The 22,991-nt window shown below is 37.2% G+C and overlaps 1 protein-coding gene across 2 annotated transcripts in view; it reads right to left on the bottom strand.

The window, feature by feature from the left end:
- The window catches only part of RRAGB (Ras related GTP binding B), a 38,755-nt gene extending 17,327 nt beyond the window's left edge, over window positions 1-21,428 (bottom strand). The window contains exons 1-5 of one of the 2 annotated variants that reach the window (XM_068962490.1): window positions 21,337-21,428; window positions 20,482-20,515; window positions 14,856-14,955; window positions 10,489-10,572; window positions 8,297-8,363 (exon numbers count right to left, since the gene is read on the bottom strand). In XM_068962490.1, the coding sequence (XP_068818591.1) occupies window positions 8,297-8,363; window positions 10,489-10,572; window positions 14,856-14,955; window positions 20,482-20,515; window positions 21,337-21,428 (377 nt within the window). The remainder of the gene's footprint in view (window positions 1-8,296; window positions 8,364-10,488; window positions 10,573-14,855; window positions 14,956-20,481; window positions 20,516-21,336) is intronic. The other variant, XM_068962492.1, reaches the window with a different exon arrangement.
- Window positions 21,429-22,991: the final 1,563 nt, after the last annotated feature.

Here is a 22,991-nt window from a genome sequence, read left to right as displayed (position 1 = left end):
CAAATGTCACTTAATCACCCCTATTTATGATCTATTTTTGTTGGCTTAATCAATGTGAAAGATAATGCTAACATTTCAAATTAAAAGGCAAATGATAATAATAAATCAGGATGGGCTCACTTTCTTACTTATTAGGCCACACCTTGCACCACATTTTGCCCCCCTCCTTGCGTTCCAAATATATTGGACCTTCTGATAGTTCTAGAGGCCCATGGTCTATCCACCATGCTGTTCACTCTGTCTCACGTGTTTCATACTTTTACATCTAATTAATGGCTACTTTTTCCATTGGATTTCAGTATAATCCATACTTCCTCACAGAAACCATCCCTGCCCTCACTGACTTGGACAAATCCAGTCACCACAGACCCTTATACCAACACATTGGTCTTATTTGTAACACTCACCACAAGTGTGATATTACACATATTTGTGTGAGTTCTTAATTCAGTTCAGTTCAGTCGCTCAGTCATGTCTGACTCTTTGCAACCCCATGAATCACAGCACACCAGGCCTCGCTATCCACCACCAACTCCCAGAGTTCACTCAGACTCACATCCATCGAGTCAGTGATGCCATCCAACCATCTCATCCTCTGTCGTCCCCTTCTCCTCCTGCCTCCAATCCCTCCCAGCATCAGTCTTTTCCGATGAGTCAACTCTTCACATGAGGTGGCCAAAGTACTGGAGTTTCAGCTTTAGCATCATTCCTTCCAAAGAAATCCCAGGGCTGATCTCCTTCAGAACGGACTGGTTGGATCTCCTTGCAGTCCAAGGGACTCTCAAGAATCTTTTCCAACACCACAGTTCAAAAACATCAATTTTTCAGTGCTCAGCCTTCTTCACAGTCCAACTCTCACATCCATACATGACCACTGGAAAAACCATAGCCTTGACTAGATGGACCTCAGTCAGCAAAGTAATGTCTCTGCTTTTGAATATGCTATCTAGGTTGGCCATAACTTTTCTTCCAAGGAGTAAGCGTCTTTTAATTTCATGGCTGCAATCACTATCTGCAGTGATTAATGGCATTCAATTCCCTAGACAGCAGGCTCCATGAAAGCAAGAACTATGGCCATTACTATTTGACATGGTTTCCCAGCTTTTAGCACAGAGCTTAGCACAGAACAACTACCACAGAGTAGCTGTTCAATGAATATTTACATGAATAACTAGTCAAATATTCTAAACTATATGAAAATGGCTCCAAGTTAATATTTTAGTAGATTTTTCTCTTTGCTTCTTAGGCTATATGCAGCTTTCCAAGAAATTTTCAATTACCAGCTAATAGGAGAAAACAGTAGTGTTTTGTCCTGAACAACAACAACAACAACAACAACAAAAATCAAGGAATAGTATCAACAACATGGTAGAACGAAAAGCTACCTTTGTCTCTCCCCTTTAACCTACGACCAGTAAAACATTTACAACTCAGCAAAGCTAGAGAATTCCACACACCCACACCTCTAAAGGTGGATGGACTGGAATAGATAAAGGAGGCAGAACCTAAGGAACAGTAAAAGCATTACCTGCATTTCTGACTCTCTAATCAGGGCAGCTAAGCCCACAGACCCATATAACCTGGCAGCAGCAGGGTAGGCAGTGCACACAACTCCAGCCTCCTGGCTGGAGTGACACCTATGACCACAAGTAGTGGGAATGGGGGCTGGGGCACTGTGTCTCCAGCCACTGAGGTTCCTAAGTCTCCAGCTCCCTGTTCTTCCCCAGTAGCAGCAGAGCCTATGAACCTTAGAAAACCAGATAGGGAAGAGGTACTGGTATGAACTTGGCTCCCCCTACCCCTTCCCCCTGCAGTGGCAGAGCCTATGACTCAGAGGATACTGGAAGCAAGGGAAGAACCACCATTCAGGTACACCAAGAAGCTTCTGCCAGTTAAATAGGCAGAAGCAAGGTGCCAATGAATCTGAAAATACAAGAAGTGATAATGAGCACAAGAGCAGGGGGCACACTTCTGACAGAGATAGCTCAGATAAGAGAAACCAAAAACTTACACTGAAGTGCCACCTATGGAAAAAGAAAAGACCTCTAATTTCTAACTTGTTCCATATCACATGCTCTGTCAGAAGAAGCATCAGGAAGAACTACAGTAACATTACACCACAAAAAGAAAATGGCAATTCTCCAGAAATCAAACATAAAGTCAAAGAATAATGTGATCTGATAGAGAATTTAAAATAGCTATCATGATAAAACTCAACAAGCCACAAAAACTCAGAAAGGCACTCCAATGAGCTTAGGAATAAAACTAATAAACAGAAATGCTTTACCAAAAAGATTGAAACTTTAAGAAAGAACTAAAATTCTGGAGCTGAAAACTCATAATAAATGAGATGAAGAATGCATTAAAAAGCACTGGAAATAAAGCAGACCATATGAAAGAGAGAATTAGCAAGTATGAAGACAGAAATCTAAGATGCAAAACAATGAGGAAATTCTATAAGAGCTATCTGACTCTTTTAGGTAGGGCAACATTAGGATAGTGGACATCCCAGAGGGAGAAGGGAGCAGAGTTTACAAAAGTTGAGGGAGTTTATCAATACTAGAGCTGCCTTACAAGAGATGCTGAACAGAGTTCTTATACCAGAAACAAAAAGACAAAAGTACACAAAACTTGGCATAAATAAAGTGATAAATGTGTTTCCTCAATGGCTCAGTGGTAAAGAATCCACTTGCAATGCAGAAGACGTGGGTTTGATCTGCGGGTCAGGAAGATCCCCTGAAAAAGGAAATGGCAACTCACTCCAGGATTTTTGCCTAAAAAATCTCATGGACAGAGGAGCCTGGAGGGCTACAGTCCAAAAGGTTATAAAGAGTTGGACACAACTCAGCATGAGCATGAGAAGGTGACAGAATCAGAAAATTTCAACTGTCAGAACAGGTTTTAAAATGCTTTATTATAGCATAAAGGTTAAAAGGGGAGAAAATGCAAAAAAAAAAAAAGAGCAAAAAACAAAACAAAACTATAGCTACTTTAATTTGGTAACAAACTCACAATATAAAAAGGGGAAGTTTGAGACAACAAAAACACAAAAGAAGAAGAGGGAAACCATGTAGTTAAATGAAAATAAGATGCTATTAACAGAACAAGGACTACTTATCTATGTGATATTTGATAAACACTTCATGGTAACTGGAAGACATTAATCTAAAATGGAGACACAAAACATACAAAAAGAGGAAACAGAGGAAAATATCAGAAAACTACCAACCAAAAATGGCAGACATAAACACAAGGAAAATAAACAATAAAAATATAGAGCAAGTAGAAAACAAAAGACAAAATGGCAGTACTAAGTCCTCATCCATCAATAATCACCCAAAATGTAAGTGAACTGAATTTACATGAAAAGATACAGAACAGCTGGATGAGTTATAAAGTAAGACCCATATTAAAAAATCAGAAACAAAAGATAACATAAAAATACAAAGGATGAGAATAACAAAAGATACCATAGAAGTACAAAGGATTGTAAGAGAATATTCCAACAAATTGGGCAACCTAGAAAAAAATGGACAAAATCTTAGAATCATAAAACCTTCAAAGACTGAACCATGAAGAAATAGACAATTCGAACAGGCTGACCACTAGCACAGAGGTTGAAACAGTAATCAAAAAACTACCAAAAAACAAAAGCCCAGAACAAGATGGCTTCAGATGAATTCCACCAAACATTCAAGGAAGATTTAATAACTACCCTTCTCAAACTACTCTAATAAATTGAAGAGAAAGGAACACTTCCTAACTCATTTTATGAAGCCAATATCACCCTAATACCAAATCAGACAAAGCCAACACACACAAAAGGAAAATTACAAACCAGTATCTCTGATGCACATAGATGCAAAAATCGTCAACAAAATAACAGCAAACCAAATATAATACATTAAAAGGATCATGCACCATGATCAGTGGGATTTACTCTAGGGATACATGGATGTTTCAACACCTGCAAATCAATCCATATGATATACTACATTAATAAAATGAAGCATAAAAATCATATGATTACTTCAGTAACTGCAGAGAAAGCATTTGACAAAATTCAACATACATTTATGATAAAACTCAATAAAGTAGGTATAAAAGGAATGTACCTTAACATAATAAAGGCTGTATATGATAAACCCACAGCTAACATCATACTCATTGGTGAAAAATTGAAAGCTTTTTCTAAAATCTGGAACAAGACAAGAATGCCCACCATCAACATAGTATTGGAAATCCTAGCCAGAGCAATTAGGCAAGAAAAGGACATGAAAGATATCCAAATTGGAAAGGAAGAAGCAAAACTGATTTGTAGATGACATGATTTTGTATAAAATCCTAAAGTCTCCACCAAAAAAATAAATAAATAAACAAACACAGTAAAGTTGAAGGATACAAAATCAATATACGAAAACCTGTTGTGTTTCTATACACTAATACTGAGATAGAGAGATTAAGTAAACAATCCCACTTATAACTATGACAAAAAGAATAAGATATCTAGAAGTAAATTTAACCAAGGAGGTAAAAGAACTATACATTGAAATCTATAAATCGCTGATAAAAAAGAACTGAAGAAACAAATAAATGGGAAGATATTGTGTGCTCTTGGATTAGAAGAATATTGTTAAAATGTCTCTATAATGCAAAGCAATATACAAAATGAATATAATCCTTATTAAAATTCCAAGAACATTTTTATAGAAATAGAAGAAATAATCCTAAAATTTGTATGGAATTACAAAAGACACAAATAGTGAAAGTAATTCTGAATAAAAGAACAAAGCTGGAGCTATAACACTCCCTCTTTTCAAAATACTACAAAGCCACAGTAATCAAAACTGCATGGTATTAGCAGAAAAATAGATACAGATCGAGGAGCAGAACTGAGAGTCTAGAAATCTATGCATATACAGAAACTAATTTATGGCGAAGAAGGAAAGAATATGTAATGGACAAAGTATAGTCTCTTCAATAAATGGTGTTGGAAAAAATGAAGAGCAACATCCAAAAAAAAAAAAAAGAAAGAAACTAGACCACTCTCATACCATACCGAAATGAAATGAAACTAGACTAATCTCATACCATACAGAAAAATTAACTGAAAATGGAAAATGGTTTAAAGACTTCAATACAGTATTTAAAACCATAAAACTCCTAGAAGAAAACTTAGGCAGTATGGTATTTGACATCAGTCTTAGCAATATCTTTCTAGATATGTCTCCATAGGCAAGGGAGACAGAAATAAAAATAAACAAATGGAACTACAACAAACTAAAAAGCTTCTCCACAGCAAAAGAAACCAACAACAGAACAGACAACCTACTGAATGGGAAAAGACATTCAAATCATATATCTGATAAGGTGCTAATATCCAAAATATATAAAGAATTCATAGAAACTCATCATCAACAACAACAAAACAATCTAATTTAAAAATGGGCACAGCAGCTGAATAGACATTTTTCCAAAGGTAGGCAAATGGTTAACAGGAGCATGAAAAGATGTTCAATGTCACTGATTACTAGGGAAATGTAAATGTAAACTACAATAATCATCTAAGGCCTGTTACATTGGCTATTAACAAAAAAGCAGGAATAACAAGTGGATAAATAACAAGTGGGAAAAGGGGAACCTTTATAAGCTCTTTGTGGGAATGTAAATTGGTGCAGCCAGTATGGAAGAAATAAGTTGTTGCGGTTGTTCAGTTGCCAAGTTGTGTCAGACTCTTTGCAATTCCATGCACTGTAGCACAAGAAGCTTCTCTGTCCTCCACTATCTCCTGGAGTTTGCTCAAATTCATGTCCGTTGAGTTGGTGATGCTATCTAACCATCTTTCCCAGCATCAAGGCCTTTTCAGTGAATTGACTCTTTGTATCAGGTGGCCAAAGTATTGCAGCTTCAGCTTCAGCATCAGTCTCTTCAATGAATATTCAGGTTGATTTCCTTTAGGAATGACTGGCTTGATCTCCTTGCTTTCCAAGGGGCTCTCAAGATCTTTCTTTTACACTTCTTTGTATTCTTGCCACCTCTTCTTCTTTTCTTCTCCTTCTGTTAGGTCCTTACTGTTTCTGTCCTTTATTGTGGATTCTCATGATAAAGGAAGAAATATGGAGAGTCCTCAAAAAATCAAGACTACAACTACCAGCTATCCCACTTCTGGATATTTATTCAAAGAATATGAAAACACTAACTTGAAAAGATACATGCACCCCTATGTTCACTGTGGCATTATATGTAATAGATAAGATATGGAAACCACCTAAGTGTCGATCAACAGATGAATGGATAACAAAGATGTCATATCTATATACAATGGACTACTATTCACCCATAAAAAAGATGAAAACTTGACATATGCAACAACATGGATGGATCTTAAGGATATTATTTTAAATGAAATAAGTCAGATGGACAAATACCATATGATCTTACTCATCATATAAAAAATAGTAAATTTACAGATCAAACTAAAAAAACAAACATATAGATATAGAAAACAGAGTAGTGGTTATTGGAAGGAAAGGGGCAGGAGGTGGGTGGAAAGGATAAAAAGGGTAAACTGTATGGATAGAAACTATATTTTGGGTTGTGAGCATGCTGTAGGGTATACAGAAGCAGAAATACAATGTTGTACACATGAAATCTATATGATGGTAAAAACCAATGTTACCTCAACAAAAATTAAATCTTAAAAAAAAAACAAAAATGAAACAACTATATAAATAAAGAAGGAAAGAAAAAAAATATGTACTATGAAGGCTTTTGTCATAGCCACCAAATACTGTGTATGTTAATCTAGTGTGGTGTAACTTTCAATACTTTTCTTACTGTGTGATAAACAGAAGGTGATCAATAGGCATTTGCTGAGTGAATGTTGAATAGATTTCTAGAAAACAAGAATACTCATTGAATTGGGGTGGGGGTTTCTGGTAAATTTAACTTTCTAAATTTCTGGAGGCCATTCTGAAAATCTATGGTTTTTCTTTCCTAAAGGAAAGAATCTAGCATGAAACCTGGCATATGGCATGGTGTCAATAAATAGCAGTTCCTTTACAAAAAATCGTGAGTGTAGCTTCTAGTCCTACACTCTGCTATCAAGTTGCTATGTGACCTTGGGAGATTCATGATCTCACTGGACTTCAGCTGCCTTATCTGTAAAAATGACAATAACATGTTAGTAACTAAAAGCGAAGGACCTGGACTAATCTCTTGATACAGATTACAGAATTGAAAGCAATGATACTGAAGAAGGATTTACATGGAGAAAGCTACTAATGTGTTAAGTGAACCACCAGTTAGCAATAATGAAGTTATTTTCTGATTTGTTATTGTTTCACCAAATACTCATTGAGCACCTATTCCCTAGTTGGCTCTATACTAGGAGCTAGGAGATACTGAGCTAATTATAACATTTCTTTACTTTGTGAGGCACTCTGAAATAAGTGTGTGTATGCATATATATATATATATATATATAATTTCAATCATCAAAACTCTGTGGGTTGATACCATCATTATTCCTGTTATATAGATGAAAAAACTGTAGCTCAGAGTGTTTAAATGATCTATCCAAGATAACACAGCTAATAGAGCTGAGATACAAACCCCAATCTAATTCCACAGCCTAAGGGCTTCTAATTATTGTGTACTATATATTGCTACTGTAGCACAGAGATGCAAGAATAGAAAGCACACCATATGGAAGATAGCTCCATATGCACAGTGAATGTGTATTTGTGATGGGATATTCTGGAAGTGTGTTGGACATGAGAGGAAAAACTATCTATTCCTCCAACAGTGGGAAACTCAGCTGGAGAACTGAGATCCAAATAACTGCTTAGACTGCCTGGAGATAATTATTAAAATATCAAAGAATGAGGTGGTATGGTGTGATAGCTAAGAGCTCAGCATTGGTGTTAGGCCGCTTGAGACAGAAACCTAATTTCTTCATCTGAAAAAGAGAAGGATGATTGATCCCATACCATAGATACTTAGATATAGCTTGTGTGAATACTGCTTAAACATGTCAAATATAGAGGGCATTTTCACAATAATAGAAAAGTCAGATATCTTCATTCAATCAAGTACCAATTCTGAAGTAATTTTTATCTAATGTATCTATTACAAATGATAGTTACTCTAGTATATTTGCTGTGTCCATGGGGTTGCAAAAAGTCAGACACAATTTAGTGACTAAACAGCAGCAATAACATTCTCTGTGCTGATTATACTAGATGCCATGATTATTGTCATTGACCTCATGAAGAATTAAGCAGATGGTACTTACCCACCACAGTCCCACAGGTTCAATACCAGGTTTCCCAGAAACCGAACATGAGAATGTTCTACATCAACTGGAAAACAAATATGACAAATCTAATAATTGTAGCATGCAAGATAAAATTCAAAATAAAGCACTAACCCATGGAATTTAGAAGGACCAAAGTGGAGTGAAATGCTCAAAGCTACAACAAGAAGGTGATTTTCAGCTTAGCAGTGTGGTTTAGTGGCAAGGTGGGCACCTAAACTATCCGGAGCTACAGAAATGGCCTTCATGTAAGTCATTATATTTTAGTAGTTTTAGTGCTTAGAGAAGAAAAAATCTCCAATTATAATACTGTTAAAATTTCAACATGTAAGACAGACATATACCATTTAATAGCTCTTTTCTGACCTATCAATACATTCCACAAAAAATTAAAATTAAAAAGGACAACAAAAACCAAATACAAACGAATATAAAACATAACCAAACTCACTCCCTCTACTGATTTTCTTATTTTGATTAGTGACCCTATCATTTACCCATTTCAAGGGGGTCATTTTTGACTCCTCTGTCCACATTCAATTCATTGCTATTCCCAATTCCATTCTTTGTTTCACTATCTGCTACTAATATTAGGGAAGGCTCTTACCTTCTCAGGCCTATACAGCTACAGTAGCTCCATAATTACCTCCCACCAGGAAGCCTTGAGGGCTTCCCTGATGGCTCAAACAGTAAAGAATCCGCCTGCACTGTAGGTAACACAGGAGATGAGGGTTCAGTTTTTGGGTCAGGAAGATTCCCTGGAGGAGGAATGGCAACCCACTCCAGCATTCTTGCCTAGAAAATCCCAAGGACAGAGGAGCCTGGTAGGCCACAGTCCATAGGGTTGCAAAGAGTTGGGCATGACTGAGCATGCACACGCTCAGTCTCAGGAAGCCTTACTCACTTTACTTCATCCTATAGACTTCTGCCAGGTTCATCTTCTTAACACTACTTTGAACATGTCACTCCCCAGTTTATAAACTTTCAATGGCTCCTTCATGCCTACAGAGGGGCATGCAAGGTCCTTCAGAATTTGGCTTCCAATCTACCTTTATGTTCCCCAATGAATCATATTAATAAAGCCTTTTGCTCCAGTCCAATTTTATTCACAGTTTATTCACAGTCCTCCCAAACCCCTCTACCTCCCCAGCCTCCAACACACCTTATATCAGGGGTCGCAAACTTGCTGATAGAAGCCAGGCCAGTAAACGTACAAGTGTGAAGTTGATCATGTATGGAGAGTAAACATCCACCAAAGGGGACAATGGAATGGGCAGCAATCACTTAGCTCTAGCTCATTTGCCATGCAGAAACATGGGCTCAGGATTTCCAGATCTTTAAATTTTCAATAGTAGCAGGAAACCCAGAGTTTTTGTGGAAACTTTTACATATCGATAACTAATTCCAATTTTTCTAAAACATTGCACAGGCCAAACAAAACACATCTACAGGCTTTATCCAGCATACAAGCTGCCTGTTTGCGACCTCTGCCTTCCATGTCCCTCCCCACCCTATACTTTGTCTATTCTGTTCATCTGCCAGAAAATCTTCCCCACCTTTCTTCCAAAGTTAGATTCATCTTCTAAGACCCAGCTTAAACCCCATCTCCTCTAAAAACCCTACCTAGCCACCCCCACTTACCATCATCGCACCCTCTGAATTCATTTAAACATTTATTAAGCATCTACTCTCTGCCAGGCACTTATAAATCATAAGGAATAATAATGAAAATTCTTTTCCTGGAAATTTCTTGAAGTCTACCAATTATCATCTTTATAATTTCTGTAATAGTTAATCAACACACAGAGGTGTTTCTTCTCTGACTATCTTGAAGCTGTTGCTTAAACTGACTGCTATCTAACTTTGTGGAATTTTATCTTCTAAAAAACTAGATCATAAACACCAAAGCATTACTTAAAAAATACGGGCATTGGAATCAAACAGCTCTTAACTCAAATACACATTCTACCTCTCTGTGTGACCTTGGGTAAGTCACTTAACCTCTGAGTATCAGTTTCTTCTTCTATTAGGAAAAAAGGTGGGAGCCATACTATTGACCTCACAGGATTAAAGGCATTATCATATCTCAAGTGCCTGGCATGTAGTAGTTGCTCAAACTATTTCCCTTTTCCCCTTTTCTCCCCCTCCTTGGAAAAGGAATCATATCTTACATGTCTTTGTATTTCCAACAGAGTCTACGAGAGAGTAGGTGCTCAAACTGCTATTAATTTGAAGACTATGTAAACGGTCTAGTACTAAAAAAAAATGGAAAGAAGTACTACTGAGAAAGGGAAAGACAATAACAAAAGAAGTGACAGGATTCAGTGACTTTAGATATGGAAGCACATGGGATAAAAATCTGGTTTCTACTCCCATATCATAAAAATTGTTCTCATCAATGGCCCCATTACCAAATCCAGTGGACTTTTCAGTCCTTGTCTTACTTTCTGCACATGACACTGTTGACTATTTTCTTCTCAAAAAAATTCTCTTCTCTTGGCCTCTGATAGGAGACCTATAACTGCTCCAGCAGGTCCTCTCTCACAGGTTCCTGTTCTTCTTTCTGTCCCTTAAATGTTGGAGTTCTTCAGGATTCCATCTTTGGCCACCTACTCTTCTATGTTATTTTATATGTTATTCTTCACATTATTTTAACATTTGGATACTGATAATCCATAATTATTTATCTATAATACAGATTTCTCTCTTCCCTTTCTGAATCATATATTGGACATCTTTATTTGCATATATTGCAAGTATCCCAAACTCAATATATCCAAATATAACATCATCTCCCCATTCTTCCCACAAAATCTATTCCTCTTTCAGTCTTCCCTAATTCAATGACTTTAACCAGGTGACTAAGCCCAAACCTTAAGTTTTATCCTGAGTTCACTCTTTCCTGCTTCATTCCCTTAAAACATCCTAGCAAGTCCTGATGACTTTACCTCTTAAATATATCCCAAATCCATTTGCTTCTCAACATATTCACTACTACTACCCTAACCCAAGTTGAGCCCCCATCATCTCTTACCTGGTCTACTAAAAAGAGTTCCCTAATTTGTCAATCTGTTTCTTCCCTTGCCTCTCTCCAATCTATCATCCATATTACAGATATAATGATCTCTCCACAATGCAAATTTTATTTAATCCTTCTTTAAAAAGAAAAATAATAACATGTCTCTATGCACGACTGCATACACTCAAAAAATAGGGCCAGAAGGATAACCTCAAATTATTAGTGGTGGTTGTCCATAGAAGTAGGCCTGAGAATGAGGGACTTTTCACAAGTATTACTTTTGTAATTAAAATTGAAAATTAAAAATAATGAAATCTGATCATATTACTTTTCTGTTAGAAACACTCTGAGGATTTCCCTCCAACTTCAGTTTAAACTACCTGACTTGGCATACAGGGCACTTTATGATCTAACCCCTGCTTTCTGCCTCTCTCTTCAGTCTCAGTTCTCCTACAGGGCCCTCTGGCTCCCCTAGTCTTCCTGTCTTGCTATCATAAGAGCAACTGGAAAGAACCAAGAACAGAGCTTTGAGAGAACACATACACTTATGGGGCAGAAAGAAGAAATTCTTTTTCTTTTAAAGGGAGGGATGATTAAAGATAAAGGAATAAAACCAGGGTAATAAAGCATTAAATAAAAGCCAAGAGATCAGAGAATTTTGAGAAGGTAGGAAATCTTGGAGCTGTCAACAGTGTTTAAGACTAAAATACTTCATAAGCACAATTTCTGCTGACAAGTTAACTATTCCAACAAACATTTTAATAGCCCCATAATAAATAAATACCACCATTCTGTATCCTTACTTCAAATTCCAAAACATAGTACACTCTAAGTTTAATAAAATGAAACTGGACTTTTTTCAGCAATGACAAACTAGAAGAACACTAAAACATTCAAGGTGATATAATATTTTAGAATATGTACTCTTTCACTACTCTTAAAGAAAATTAGCAATTGAACAAAAATGAATAGTAAGCAAAAATCAATATACTATACATATTTTTATTTAGTCCATAAGTTTAGCAGTAGAACTCAGACCTTTCTTCCAGAAATGACAAACTAGTTAATGATACACTAAAGCATTAAGGTCAACATAATATTTTGAAGTACACTTTTATGAACTTTAAGAAATACAGTAATTACTAACAAAGTATTATCAATAAAGGTACCACTTGAGATAGCCCCAAGAGCCCTGTCCCATGCACAGGAAGCTCCAGAAAAACATTTGTTAAATAAATGGCCTGTTTAAACATATAGGGTTCATATAATTTGCAATATTCTGTTTATAACTTTTTAATGAACCTGCTAGATTATTTCAAAACTATTTTAAGTAGATTGACAAGCTCTGAAATTTGGGTGATAAGACTATTCATCAGACTCAAAGTAGTCATTCAACTCTGATTAGCTAAAGACAAAAATATTTATTAGACTGAAAAACAACTTCAATGAAAGGTGCAGAACTTAAAACACAAAGAGAAGTCTGCCAGAAATTGCAGCTGTAGCATAATGAATAAAGCAGGAGCACAGACTGACATTCTAGCTCTAACATTCATGAGTTGAGTGAGCTTAACTTCAAGGTCATATTTTCTTCATCTATTAAAATGAAGTTCATATGAGAACGGAAGTAAATAGAACAGCAATATAATTAAACATTACCTTCATCTGTTCTACTGAAACCATTTGATTAAGGTCCAAGTATTAAACTTGGAAGAACAGAAAAAAAATTAAAACATAACCAATCAAAACAGGGAGGAGTCTGAATAGGTACTTTCTAGAAGGAAGTCTCCTGAGGCATAATAGACCATAGGACCCTGTCCTGACCAAAATTGCTGATAAATGACTTAGATGAAAACTAGATGAGATGCTTATCAAATGTAAAAATTGCACATAGCTAGGAAGGATAGTTAACATATCAGATGAGCAAATAAGTAGCTAAAATGAAAACAGGATCCAGCTCCTTTTCTATGGATAAGGAAACTGAGGCCCAGTGAGATAGTAACTTGTTCTAGATTTCAGGTAACATTTCATGGGCTAAAACAATCAAAACTGAATAATTCAATAAACATTTATTCATATGTTCAAAATGTTTTCTGCACAAGAATCAGAAGGAGGATTTGTGTTTTAATAAAAATATATGTGAAAAGGAATTTTTTTTAAAGTATGACTCAGTATAATGAAAGCCACTCCATAGAAGGAGAGTGGGGGCTAGACTGTGCTAACAGCAGTGTGATACCCAGGACAAGAGATGTACTAGTCATACTCTCCTGTGATTAGACCATGTCTTCATTTAAATCTCAGCTCTAAAAAAATATAGACATATTCAAATAAGTCCTTAAAAATGCTTCAAAATGATATCAAATGAGAGAGAGATGGAGGAACCAGAGATTTTTAACTTAAGGAAGATAAGATTTGGGAGGCAAGGGATGGCTAGGATAGATTGAGACATTAATCATACCAAAATATTTGCAGAGACTCAAGAGAACATAAAGGGTACCAACTAATAGAAATAAAGGGAAACAGATCTGGGGCTTTAACTAAGAAATAACTTTCTAATCATTAAAGCTTACCCAATTATGAGAGTCTATACTATACTATAAGCACTTTAAGAACAGAAAAGAAGTTTCTTTCTCCTTTGTATCCTAGCATCTGGAACATAGGAGTGTTTTAAAAATGTTTGTTGTTCTTGAAACCAGAATGAAATAACCTTTGAAGTAGTAGGTAGCTTGTCCCTAAAAGTGTTCAAGATGCTAGTAACCCAGATCAGGAAAAATTGAAAGCCAGGTAGGACAATGGTTTTGTTACCTAAAGGCCAAGGACCAAGGAAGAATCCAAAAATGCATGGATGCTACAAAATGAAATGGTATTATAGCCTAAAGACAGAAAGGGTCTCCCAGGAGCACAGGTCCACTGGGCATCCATGGCAGCCCAGCTAGCTTGTACTAAGAAATCAGATTTAAGATTCAAACCATAAAGGGCAATGAAACATTTCTCAAGTCAAAGCTTGAATTCCAACAAGAACATCTATGTATATCCAGGAAGAGAAATAGCAGAGTACAGATCCAGATAATCTTCCTCTGACAGCCTCCCAACCCCAGGAATTTACCTTTTAATAAGACTAGGACTAACTACTGCTTTAAAAATCATAGATTTTAATGTTATGCTTGTTAATACCTATAAATTAATTTCTTCTTACGTAATAACAGTTAAAAACAAATACCCTCCCCCACATAAAAAATGAACAAACAAAAGGACCCCTATGCTTGTTGAGAAAGAACAGGATAAAAATGAAGTTGGACAAGGATATCCCATTTGGTAAGCAACCTAGAAAGGAAAGAACTTCTCCAAGAGAGCCAGCAGTAGTAACCAGAATTAGGTCACATCCTTCTGAGAAGGAATGAAAAAAAAAAGGAAAAGTGCTCAAAAACAAATCTGTCAGTTTCTGTATCACCAAGTTACTGCAACCAAGTGTGTTATTCAGATTAAGATCACACGACTTTACAATAAGATAAAACATCTTACTTGTTGCACCAAGACGACGTGTGTCTCTTGCAATATAATTTGCAAAGATAATAGACCTCATGCTGGTCTTACCCGACCCACTTTTACCCATCAACAGCACCTAAAGACAAAATGGGAAAAAAGAAAAGAAAAAAGTCAGCAATCAAGGGTAAATCAAATCTAAAGGGATCTATTTATCTCTTGAACTTGGTATTTTACTGAAGTGACAGTACACACAACCTAAAGTGGATACTTGTAACTGACTAGTTCTCTGACCAATGTGAACATGGAGGTACCTAGAATTCCAGAGACCAGTCACTTACCTGTCATAAGTCACAATTTCTCTTGGTGATAGAATCACAGTGAATTTACCATGTTATAAATACATACTATCATACATTCAGTATTACATTAGTGAGATAAAGGAAACTTCAATAATCTGATAAAAGGAATCAACTTAACAGGAAACTCTCATAATCTAATATTTTATGCACTGAACTATCTGTCAGGGTATTTCAGTATAAATGAAAATTCACCCTCCTACTCAGAGTCAACCTTCCGCTTCTGCCATTAATTTGATCCCTTTTACTCACCTTCATGATTTTGTTCCATTATTTACTCTTTTGCACTGTGCGTGTGCTCAGTCGCTCAGTTGTGTCCGACTGTTTGTAACCCCATGAAGTGTAGCTTGCCAGAATACTCTGCCATGGGATTTTCCAGGCAAGAATACTGGAGTGGGTTGCCATTTCCTTCTCCAGGGTATCTTCCCAACCTAGGGATCAAACCAATGTCTCCTACATGGGCAGGTTTATTTACCACTGAGACACCTGGGAAGTCCTAGTTACTCTTTTATTTCTTTTCATAAGTGTCCCATTGCATACAGGATCAAGTCCTTAAACTATATTACATATAAGACCCTCCTTGATCTGGCTTATCTATTTCTCTGCCTTTGTCTTCTGACCCTCCTAACCTGAAACTTGTAGAGTCCAGCTACAATGAACTGAACTGCTTGTAGTTCCCTTGAATGTGTCAGGTCTCCAGGGAGCCCAGTTCTATGTCATTTTTTAGGCTGAAATCTCTTCCATTAACTTTATACTCCCTTTTCTTTCTTCAGCTAAGCTCCACTTATCCTTTAAGACTTGGCTCAGCAATCATCTCAAGAATTTCTCTGATTCCAGAAAACATAGGCAAAATACTCTCTGACGTAAACCACAGCGGGATCCTCTGTGATCCACCTTCCAGAGTAATGGAAATAAAAGCAAAAATAGACAAATGGGACCTAATTAAATTTAAAAGCTTTTGCACAATGAAGGAAACTATAAGCAAGGTGAAAAGACAGCCTTCCAAATGGGAGAAAATAATAGCAAACAAAGCAACTGACAAAGAATTAAACTCAAAAATATACAACCAGCTCCTGCAGCTCAATTCCAGAAAAATAAATGACCCAATCAAAAAATGGGCCAAAGAACTAAACAGACATTTCTCCAAAGAAGACATACAGATGTCTAACAAACACATGAAAAGATGCTCAACATCACTCATTATCAGAGAAATGCAAATTAAAACCACAATGAGGTACCATCTCAGGCTGGTCAGAATGGCTGCTATCCAAAAGTCTACAAACAATAAATGCTGGAGAGGGTGCAGAGAAAAAGGAACCCTCTTACACTGTTGGTGGGAATGCAAATTAGTACAGTCACTATGGAGAACAGTGTGGAGATTCCTTAAAAAACTGGAAATAGAACTGCCATACGACCCAGCAATCCCACTGCTGGGCATACACACTGAGGAAACCAGAATTGAAAGAGACACATGTACCTCAATGTTCATTGAAGCATTGTTTACAATAGCTAGGACATGTAAGCAACCTAGATGTCCATCAGCAGACGAATGGATAAGAAAGCTGTGGTACATATACACAACGAAATATTACTCAGCTATTAAAAAGAATGCATTTGAATCAGTTCTAATGAGGTGGATGAAACGGGAGCCTATTATACAGAGTGAAGTAAGTCAGATAGAACACCAATACAGTATATTAATGCATATATATGGAATTTAGAAAGATGGTAATGATGACCCTATATGTGAGACAGTAAAAGAGACACAGATGTAAAGAACAGACTTTTGGACTCTGTGGGAGAAGGAAAGGGTGGGATGATTTGAGAGAACAGCATTGAAACATGTGTATTATCATATGTGAAACAGACCGCAAGTCCAGGTTCAATGCATGAGACAGGGTGTTCAGGGTTGGTACACTGGAATGACCCAGAGGGATTGGATGGGGAGGGAGGAGGGAGGGGGTTCAGGATGGGGAACGCCTGTACACCCATGGCTGATTCATGTGAATGTATGGCAAAAACCACCACAATACTGTAAAGTAATTAGCATCCAATTAAAATAAATAAATTAAAAAATAATAATTTCTCTGATTCTAATACCCTACGCTGGCTTAGGTATATTTCATCTCTTTTCTCCCATGATACTCTTATGACACTGCAAAGACCATAATGCATTGCAGTTATTCAATTTTTGTTTTGGTGTGTCTCTCACAAGACTCTGAGCTCCTGCATGGCAGGGAGAATCCCCTTTGAGTCTTCAGTGCCTAACATATAACAGTCATTTAAAATATGTTAATCAAAAGAATGAGCAAGCTATCAAAACAAAGATATAAAACAAGCAAATTTTTAGCAATGAGAATTGTCCAATAGAAACAGTGAAGGTAAACACCTTCTAGTCAGTGACAGCATTTAACAAAGACACTTGCACTAAGAGAGAAACTAGGTGATGTATTTTAAGAGCCTTTTTCTCACTTAAAATTTATGAACTATAGTTCTAATTACTTTGATTTTCAAATGAGGGGTACACATTTTATCTTCAATTCTAAGATATTTTATAAAAAATTATAACTACATATATTGAGAATATTAAAAAAGTAAACTACACTCAGTTCAACTTAATCTAACTATTTAGCTATATAACTGTATCTTACTAAGGAAATGTCACTAATAATATTGTTTAAAGTTGTTAGAAAAAAAGTTTTAGTTTTACTCTTAATCATTTACAAATTTTTGGTATTTTTAGGCATCCTTGTTGATAGCAACTTTAGATAGGCTCATCAGGAACATTTCCTCTGCAAACTGAAGTTTTATAACTGAATTATTAGATAAAGGCTAAAGTGTATTTCTTTTTTTGTTAATTGAATATTCAGTTCAGTTCAGTTGCTCAGTCGTGTCCAACTCTTTGTGACCCCATGAATCGCAGCACGCCAGGCCTCCTTGTCCATCACCAACTCCCAGAGTTTACTCAAACTCACGCCCATCGATTCGGTGATGCCATTCAGCCATCTCATCCTCTATTGATGTGACTGGTGATAGAAGCAAGGTCTGATGTTGTAAAGAGCAATATTGCATAGGAACCTGGAATGTCAGGTCCATGAATCAAGGCAAATTGGAAGTGGTCAAACAAGAGATGGCAAGAGTGAACGTCGACATTCTAGGAATCAGCAAACTAAAATGGACTGGAATGGGTGAATTTAACTCAGATGACCATTATATCTACTACTGTGGGCAGGAATCACTTAGAAGAAATGGAGCAGCCATCATGGTCAACAAGAGAGTTTGAAATGCAGTACTTGGATGCAATCTCAAAAATGACAGAATGATCTCTGTTCGTTTCCAAGGCAAATTATTCAATATCACAGTAATCCAAGCCTATGCCCCAACCAGTAATGCTGAAGAAGCTGAAGTTGAACAGTTCTATGAAGACCTACAAGATCTTTTAGAACTAACACCCAAAAAAGATGTCTTTTTCATTATAGGGGACTGGAATGCAAAAGGAAGAAGTGAAGAAACACCTGGAATAACAGGCAAATTTGGCCTTGGAGTACGGTGAAGCAGGACAAAGGCTATTAGAGTTTTGCCAAGAGAATGCACTGGTCATAGTAAACACCTTCTTCCAAAAACACAAGAGAAGACTCTACACATGGACATCACCAGATGGTCAACACTGAAATCAGATTGATTATATTCTTCCCAGCCAAAGATGGAGAAGCTCTATACAGTCAGCAAAAACAAGACTGGGAGCTGACTGTGGCTCAGATCATGAACTCCTTATTGCCAAATTCAGACTTAAATTGAAGAAAGTAGAGAAAACCACTAGACCATTCAGGTATGACCTAAATCAAATCCCTCACGATTATACAGTGGAAGTGAGAAATAGATTTAAGGGAGTAGATCTGATAGATAGAGTGCCTGATGAACTATGAAAAAGAAATTGAATATTAATACACAATATTTATCCTAGGGTTGGTCAGATCCCCTGGAGGAGAGCACGGCAACCTGCTCCAGTATTCTTTCCTGGAGAATACCATGGAGTGGGGAGCCTGGCCAGCTGCAGTCCATAGAGTCTCACAGAGCTGGACATGACTGAAGTGACTTAGCATCCATACAAACAATATTTATGACAAAATAATTAGTTACAATAGTTTCAGGTGTACAGAACAGTGATTCATTTTTTGCCGAGTATATTCCACTACATGTTATTACAAGATATTGGGTATAATTCCCCATGCCATACAGTAATTGTTTGTTGCTTATCTATTTTTATATAGTAGTTTGTATCTGTTACTCTCATACCCCTAAACTGTCCCTCTCTCCTTTGTAACCAGCAGTTTGCTTCTGTTTTTGTCTCTATTTTGTGTATAGATTCATCTGTATTAGTTTTCAGATTCCATATATAAGTGACATCACATAGCATTTGTCTTTGTTTTATTTGACTGAGCATAATATTCTTTAGGTCCATCCATATTGCTGCAAATGGCAATATTTCATTTTTTTATGGTCTTTGATTTTTAATTTAAGAAATCTTATTTTAATAGCTTGTGAAAGACTTATCAAGGTTAACTGTATTAAGTACTAATTTAAGTGCTCTATCTGCATTTGCTCATTTAAGCTTAATAACAATCTTATGAGATAGGTAACATTATTATCACCATTTTATAAATGAGGAAGCTGAAAACTTAAATGGGTCAGAAATTTGCTCCAGAGCTGTGCCCTTATCGATTATCCCTAAACCCCAAGGTTGGGAACATTACCATAAGAGCACAATTCCATTTGGAGAACTCACATGAAACCTTATAGTGGTAATATCTGAGCTGGGTTCAACATAAATGTACAGGCAGAGACGTGTGTAGTGCATATGCCTAATTTGCCCAAAATGCAAATTAATCTGTAAACTTGGAGAAAAACACATTCTGCATGGCTGTGATAGGGTTTAAAGGTGTGGCAGATGATTTAGTCAGGAATATAATTTATTTATTTTTAATATAAATTTATTTAGTTTTTTGGAGGCTAATTACTTTATAATATTGTATTGGTTTTTAAAAGGCATTCTATAAGATGAATCTTTTGGATTGTATTCAGTGGGCTTTGGGAAGTTATAAAAAGTTCTTTAGTATGTGAATGGGAGATTTCTATGTTAGAAAAAATTAAATGTGATAGCAAAGAAGGGGACAAGAGTCAGGGAGAACACGTAGAAGGCTCCTACAACCGTCAAGAAAAGATGGCAAATGTAACCACAATTATATTTCCTAAACAGTAATTTCTTACCTTTATTTCATGTTTTTGATGTAGCTAACACATCTTACCTTTTTCTTCATGGCTGTATTTGGTAGCACCCACCTGCAGATATAAACCAAAAGAGAGAGTTTCCATGATCCAGCTGCCTTGGAAATTGGAATGAAATAATTTTTTTTTTTCAATGCAGAGGTGCAAAAGAGCATATTTAGCACAACAGCTAAGTACAGCTGTGTGGCAGACCTTAGTTAAGTAGAGGCCATCAATTTCCTAAATTATAAAACTGTGTTTATTCTCCCTTCTCCCCTAATTACCTGCTGAGGAGATAGCTCCTAGGAAGATGTATTTAGAAATATAAATGAACTAAAATTCAACATTCAGTTTTTTATCACCTTAAAAATTTATCAAAGCAACATGTACAAATGTTTTAATAAATCGAATATTGTCATATTTGAATATCTTTTTTCAGTCAGCATATTTTTATAAATCTTTATTCCTTCAGCTGTCTTTCCAAGTCATATTTCACTCATCACAGGCACAAAGTATATAAATTCTCAAATTCAAGTACAAATTGGCACAGAAAGCATTCTCAAGCCACTGATCTCTGCCCAGGAAAAACCAGCTCTTTTTTCAGTCTTCTTATTCTCAACATGATGACGTCAAATCTTCTTTATGGACAATTCAAAACAATCCAGATTGCCTCTTTACACAATCCTCACTCCCCAGAGTGATATCACGCCTGTCCCAACAACCAGGCCTCTTGATAGCTTATCCAATCAGCAAAAGCAACCTTACTGGCAAACCGAAGCAATTTATCATAGGGTGGGGTATTCTAATTCATAATACTCCCTTCAGTTAGAACGTCTATGCCCGCCCCACAGCCCCCCACCTCCGCTTCCAGTTTTCAGTTAATACCCTTCACCTACCCAAGCGATCCTTCCGGTTCCCCTATAGGAGGATCCATTCTGGGCCCCAGATTCTCTTTCTCCATCTTTTTTTCAGAGTCAGATTCTTCCATCGTGCAACAAGTCTTTTCCAGTCTCTTCTAAATCCGCAGTACTCTCTCTCTCTTTTTTTTTTTTTTTTCCTTGTTCACCCCCTCAGCCGCCTGTTCTCGTCGCGTACGGTCCTTAGGCCTGTTCTATTCTCGCCTCCGCCTTTGTCCACTGGGGGGTCCGCTTTCCGCACGGTTACCTTTACCGACTGGAACTTGGCCTCAAGGCACCGGCGAGCCGGCCAGCGCAAAGGCTAAGTGATTCGGTGATGCAAAGGAAGAGATGGAGGATGAGAAGGAAAGAGGGATGCGGGAGGTTCGTCTCAAGTTTGGGCCTCAGGACCCAAGGTCTTGAAACCCAAAGGGGACTTCACTCGCAAAGAGGTGGGGATGAGGAAGGCAGAGGTGGCAGAAAGAGCAGACCCATGCCGTAGGCACCAAGCGATGAATGCCTCAGTAGGCTCCTTGTTCTCGAGCCTAACTGCTCCGGAGAGTCCGCTGGAGGCAGCGGCGACTACGACCTAATAGCCCGCCCTTCAGGAGCGCAGGTAAACCACCGCAGCCACCCTACTGCAGGCCAGGATCACGTGGGCACCTGCCTTAATCCCGGAGCTTGTCACGTGACTGCCGCTTCCCTAGGGGCCAGTGGGCTGAGACGAATACCATAGAGACTGCACGGAAAAACAGAGTGCCACCCGTTGCCGTCACGTGGCCCAGGCTCTTACAAAACCGAAGCTCCGCTGAGCGCTGCCAGCCTGAAGGGGCTTTCCTTGTGGGCCACCTGGCCCCACCTCCCGCGGAGAATTAAAGGAGCCAGTTGTAATTTTAGTGTCTCAAAGCTAGCTTTTTTTTTTTTTTAACTGTAACGTCACCCTTGATGTTTTTCAGTGATGAGAGCCAAACATTTTTTTTCTCCTTGTTTTTTACGTATTTGTGTTTTTATTACTGATATTAACCCATATGTGTGACTGAGCTTGGAACTAATGAGTTAATACATCCAAAGTGCTTACAACTGCTTCTTCCGCATAGTGCTCAATAAAAGTAATTATTGCTGGGATCAGGGGTTCATCAGGAAATTTAGGACTTACACATAGTTCTCTGAAAGTAAGGGAATTATATAGGGGCATATCCCAGGTGGCTCTAGTGATAAAGAAGATATCTCTTATGTGCAGGAGACATAAGAGACTGGAGTTCGATTCCTGGGTCAGGAAGATTCCCCTGGAGCAGGACATGGCAGCCCACTCCAGTATTCTTTCCTGGAGAATCCCATGGACAGAGGAGCCTGGTGGGCTGACCAACTAAACACGTACAGATATAGATATATGTAGTATATCTATAATGTAATATATATTATATCTATATATGTGTGTGTGTATACATAAATATATATAAGCCACATGTATATATTCCTTAAAAAGGAAGGAACGAAAGACTGGAGGGAGAGTAGGAAGAACAGAACAAAGGGAAGGAAAACTGTACAGAAACAAGATACTGTTTTGCCCCCAGATGTCACCATTTAACCTTCTATATGATTCCGTCTTACAACAAATGACTTGACTCAAGAAAAATTCATTCTATTCTGACCAT

This window comes from Capricornis sumatraensis, chromosome X (genome assembly GCF_032405125.1).
Source record: "Capricornis sumatraensis isolate serow.1 chromosome X, serow.2, whole genome shotgun sequence".
Taxonomy (NCBI): Eukaryota; Metazoa; Chordata; class Mammalia; order Artiodactyla; family Bovidae; genus Capricornis; species Capricornis sumatraensis.
The sequence above is the reverse complement of the archived record's forward strand: the minus strand, read 5'-3'. Positions and strand labels throughout refer to the sequence as shown.